The sequence below is a fragment of the Pinus tabuliformis genome, chromosome X, assembly GCF_031772625.1.
Source record: "Pinus tabuliformis cultivar Carrire ecotype Pingquan chromosome X, CPIR1, whole genome shotgun sequence".
Taxonomy (NCBI): Eukaryota; Viridiplantae; Streptophyta; class Pinopsida; order Pinales; family Pinaceae; genus Pinus; species Pinus tabuliformis.
This window is the reverse complement of record NC_142308.1, coordinates 141,782,731-141,788,366: the sequence shown is the minus strand read 5'-3', so window position 1 is coordinate 141,788,366 and position 5,636 is coordinate 141,782,731. Positions and strand designations below refer to the sequence as shown.

Here is a 5,636-nt window from a genome sequence, read left to right as displayed (position 1 = left end):
TGTGGTAGATGATACTAGTACCCTTCTTGATCTAGTTTTTCTAATTAAGAGTTTTAATCGAGGGTCCTACTTATTATTTGATGGTGATTAAGACTTTTCCTCAAATTTGATGGTGTATCATGTTATAGTCCTTTTCTGTTATGCCCTAGATTCAAGCCTAGGTTGAGCTTCTATTTTATCACCATGGTGGGATTATTGCTAGGAGGAACAACTTATTTGCATTGTACACCATTTTATGGAGTGCACCCCCTATTGGCACACATTTTCATGTTGATTTAATCAATAGGTGACTATTTGGAGGTTGGACTATGGTTTTATTAGAGCAATAACCTTTGTGCATACATGTTGAGGTGGATTTAATCATTTAATGGTTAATTTCATCATTTTGAAGGTTAATTGTTTGAACTCCCTACTTTACTTGGTAGTTCTTTGTAGTTGGAGGGGTCATTTTGAGGAAACTTAGGGTTTTGAATGGAACACTTCTTTCTTGGGCACAATTGTCAAGGTCTACATGCATTAATTTGATCATTATTGGAGAGGTTGGCACACTTCTCTAGGGTGCATAGTCATTTAGTTAGTTGAGCATCATTATGGAGGTGGTTATGGAGGAGTATGTTTATTGTTTATTGATTAGGAGTCTAATCACCTTAGCACACTTATCTAGGGTGCCATCCTCTTCTACACATGGTTTGGGGAATTAGTTGATGGTATTTGAAAACAACACATGGTTTCGTCATGAGCATTGATAAGGTCTAATCACTTTGGACACTTATTCCTAGGGTGCACTTCACATGGATATATTTTATTATTATTTGGTGGTTGAGGTAGTTGCACGACGTAGTTTTCTAGGGAGCACCTCTTTTTATTGCATGGATATTTCAGCTACACTTGGCATCTTTTGACCTCTATTGGAGAGTTCCCTCACCTCTTTGACTTGGCACATATATTAGTTTATTAGAGTTGGTTATGGAGTAGTTTAATTAAGGAGTGTGTAATTCTTAGATGGCCGCAAGTGTCACTTTGTGTGCTCTTGCTTGGTCTTCTTTCTATTCGTGGAGCATTATTTTGGAAGGCAACCATGTAGAGATATTCCACTTGTTATTTTGGGCTTTGACCACATCTTTTCTTGTGGAGTGCTCCATTTAGTCGGCACTTTGCACATTCATCCATGAAGTTGGTTGCCTTGGGATTCAAACGTGTGGATTGATTGCATGCATATTGTGGACCACTTATTATTTTTGAATGGTTGTTATGGAGCATTCTTCTAGGATGATTACTCTTGTTTTATCTCTCATGCATCATGTAGGGCATTCTTTGTGAGTTTTTCTAGACCATGGAGCACATCCTCTTATGTTGAATTGATTTTAATATATTTTTTGCATTTGTCCATCTTGGAGGGTGCATTTTATGTGGACTATTGAAATTTTGACTTGATTATCATGCCTATTTTTGCTAGTACACATTCTCTTGGAGATCTTCATTGTATTTTTCTTCTTATATGTCGATGAGGGTGAGTTCTCTTGGAGAGGTAAGTGTCTACATACCTGGACATGGTCAACCATTGATTGAGGAGAGATTTAACTACTCCATTTTATATTATATGTTTAACTTGTCATGGAGCTAGTTGGAGAATGATAATTTTTTCTTATTGTAAGAGACAAGAAACTCTTATAAAGAGGATATTTCTCTCCATTTTGATGGTTATTGAGACTTTGAGGATTGAGGAGCTTTATGGAAGATTGGAGGTATAACAAATTATTTATGTGACGCTTTGATGTGTGCAATTCATCTTTCATATGTTGATTTTTATTGTTGGAAACCTTTGTATATTTTTGTGAAGGGACTATAATGAACAATGTCGCATTTGGATAATGTAATATCAGGATACAATTCCTCTTATTGTTGTTGTTAAGTTGTTAAGTTTTCATGTAATGAACCTAGTTGTTGCTCCACAATATGGCATCACCTTCATAGCAAATTTTTTGAATGGTATCCCAATCTTTCCAAGAAAAAATTTGTGCAATAGACTTCAACAAGTTAAGGTTGATTTATGGCATGCACAAAAATAGTTATTGGTTTACATTTTCATGCATTTTCTCTCTTGGACCCATACTTTTTTCACTGCACTTGTCTAAGATTTGATTATGCACTTGGGCTTGGGATTTTCTGCCTTTATCTTTTGTCCTGACACCATGTATTTACTCATCCATATTGCAACCAAATTGTTTTGTGTAGGCTTACTCTTCAATAAATCGCGTTGTGTGTCCACTTTATAGCCTTAGAAATTCTATCCTTAGGGAAGCCCCTTTGGAGTTAGAGATGAGCGAACCAAAAGTGAGAGGAAGAGCTATTATGGTGATAATGGATAGCCTTCTTGAACTGCACAAGTATAGCTCCTTGATGGTTAGGACTTTACATCATATGGGGTGCTAGATTTTCTTGTAACATTATGGCATTGTTGCCTGGGATAAAGTCCATTTCCTAGACACATTTTTATATGAGGATTTTGTCTTGAAGATCTTATTATCATATGATGACTCCAAATTTGATGGTTTGTTGATTTTGACAATGAGGTAAGCTGGTAAGCATTTGAAGAACTCATCCTGGTGACTTCACATTGCATTTTTGGGTATGATGTATTTTGTTATGCTTGCATTTTCAAATTTTAACTATTTATAGTGAAGAAATATGGCATATTTAGATCATAATTTGTATCCAACATTTGATTTTTCAAATGGTCAAGGATACACACATAAGTTGATGAAAATTGTGATGAGTAGGGCTAGAGTTTTCATGGACATAATGATTCCAAAATAGACATGTTACATCCTTCATGATAGTAATGTTGAATCTTGGTATCAATCACAAGGATATGATGATTTTTTTGTTGCTCTAGATTGGTCCATGGATTTAAACAAGGACAAGAAGATATCTTCATTTGTAGGATTGGTACATGCATTTTGTATGCATTGAGAAGATAGTTGTGATCCACATAGCTTGTATGATATTTGTGATGAGGGTCCTTGGAGGACTAACCTTCATCTCTTACACCATTTTCTCATGATATTTCAGATTTAGAAGATGATGCTTCTTGTGATAAAGACAAGGAATCAATGAGTAATTTTTCTTTCCAAATTTCTAATTTCGGTGCTTCATTTTTTAGTTGTTTAGGCAAGAAAATTGTTGAAGATGAATCTTTAAATAAAGATTTATGTGTTCCTCCATGTAAGAAGATAAGGGTCTAATTTTTCATAGTTGGGATGTGGATTTTTGGAGCCTATCGTTACACCATATGTTGTATAGGGTGTTTAAGAACTATTTGATTTACAGGATGACATTCATGGACTTACTATGTATTAGTTGTAGATCATAAACATTTTTGCAGTGCACATGTTATTTTCGTGTTATCCTAATGATTTCCTTGATCTTTAGCATTCTTACATGTTGACTTGGCATGATCATTTGTCTCATCCTTTTCACTCATTTCATCACATCAAATGGATTGGTCATGTTTGTACCATTGTGGAGGTTTTTTCAATGGCATAGTATGTATATTTATCTTCTTATAGGTGTTACTTCATGGTTAATTATTAGCTGAAAAATCTCTTATTATTTCTATCTTGTGCTCGTGATGTTTCAATTACCACTCTAAATTAGTTGTTGCATGATGGATTTAAGACTTATTCCTAGTTGTTGTGTCTTCTAGCTTGGTGGGGTGATTTCCTTGTGGTTTGCGTACATGTCATTCCCCTTTTGTTATCATTCTATCATTTTCATAGACCTACTATCCATTATTTCACCGCCCTTTCATTTTCCCTAGACATAATCCATTTTATGCACATATTCCACTCTTAGAGGGAACATGAGTCATTTCATCCATTTTCATAGAGTTTTTCCTTCATAACTAACCTATCATTTGACATACTTGATTATTTCACTTTTCTTCATGGGTGAACTTGCGAAAGTGGTTTGAGATATTTTCATCACTAATTAATCAAAGCCAAACCTTAGGTTTAGTATTAGCCTATTTTATTCATGGGTTCTAAACTTTAATTGAGGCCTCATTTCCTAAGTTGCAAATTTAGATAAAAGAAAAAACACTAAGAAATGCAACTTAATGTTTATGTGGTACACAACTTGAGGCAAATGCTCCCCCTTGGTACACATGTAAAGGAAATCCAATACTAAAAAAGAGGAATAATATTTTTTAGTGGTTACCCTCATAAAGAACTTGTTAGGTCTCTTTAGCCATGTTTCACAGTCACTTGTGCCACATTTATTGACCACATTTAATCCTTGGCATATATGTTGAGGAGGTGACTGAGCTTTTATAGTGCTTTGTAGGTTAGTTATACATGCACCCTAACAAATTATCCCCATTTACATTTAACTAACCACTTTTTCACTTACTTGTTGATTCCATATTCTTGGCACTCTCTTCTAGGTGGTGCATTACGCTAGAATGTCCACTTATAGCTTTGAATAAGCCTTGTTCACATTATGTTTTCACCATGATAAATAATATTTGATATGGAATTAGTTTGCCCTTACTATTTTGGGAGATTTTCTAATGGTTTAAGATTTTCATTGAGGAACTACCACTTGGAGCTATTATTTTATCATTGACATGGTCTTAGCCTATTTTTAAAGTGGTGTGCTCTCTCTTAGTGGACCACTTGTGCTATTTGGAGATTAGTTTATTGTATTTTTGGAGAGTAGTTACAATCACTTGGGTGGGAGAAATATCCTCCCCTACTCCCCTTCTCTCACCATCTCGATTTCTATCCCAATCAAATATGACACTCTTCTAGAGCGCCCCTCTCATGGAGATTTCATTATTACTATTATACATTCAACATGACTTCTTGGTATGTACTCCATTTTTTTATTCTGTTGATTCTCTCACACGGAGAGATTAAAATATTACTTGTTGACCAATTCAAGTCCATGCAACACTTTCATTATTTGTTTAGCTCATCAAACCTTATCAAGAGGTCATTATTAATTTATTATGAGGTGGTTAAGCCTAGAAATTTATCTAGTAGAGGCTCCTCTCATTTGTAAGGTGTTGGTTGAGTAAGATAATGTTAAAGCATTTCTTCTTCGTGGAGAAAATACTTTGGAGTTCATTTTATTTATGTGTGTGAGGATATTGTGTGAGTGTTTTGTTGATGATTGGAACTTTTTCATGCAAGCCAAGGGATTGAACCAACTTGATAAAAAAAATCTACAAATGGTGAATAATTACCTACGAATATTTCTTCTTCATTATTTTTTAATATTGTTTGCATTTAGGTATTTTCTATTACAGTTACTTCAAAAGAGTAGTAACTAAGGCTAGAAATATTTTGGCAAACGAATTACTAGGTTCAGTATTGAAATTGATACCATCTAGGGTTGCTTGCTTACATGGTTTATAATTTAATTTTCAGCTATTTAAGAAACAATGGCATGATTTAGAACAACCCTTAGATCAAGCCATTATGGTTAGCTCAATTGGTCAAGTACCCGTACCTAAAGCACCTTGCCATTGGAGGTCACAAGGTCAATTCTCCTCAATGCATTTGGGGTTAGGCTTTGATTAATTTGGTTAGTGGGATGTGATCCCTTCAGGTGTATTTGTTTGGATTTTCCTC

At 34.8% G+C, this 5,636-nt stretch overlaps 1 protein-coding gene across 1 annotated transcript in view; it reads left to right on the top strand.

The window, feature by feature from the left end:
* The first annotated feature begins 1,504 nt into the window (after window positions 1-1,504).
* LOC149138859 (uncharacterized) overlaps window positions 1,505-5,636 on the top strand; it is a 30,769-nt gene continuing 26,637 nt past the window's right edge. Inside the window, exon 1 of the mRNA XM_089450515.1 lies at window positions 1,505-1,528. Coding sequence (XP_089306641.1) covers window positions 1,505-1,528 — 24 coding nt within the window. The remainder of the gene's footprint in view (window positions 1,529-5,636) is intronic.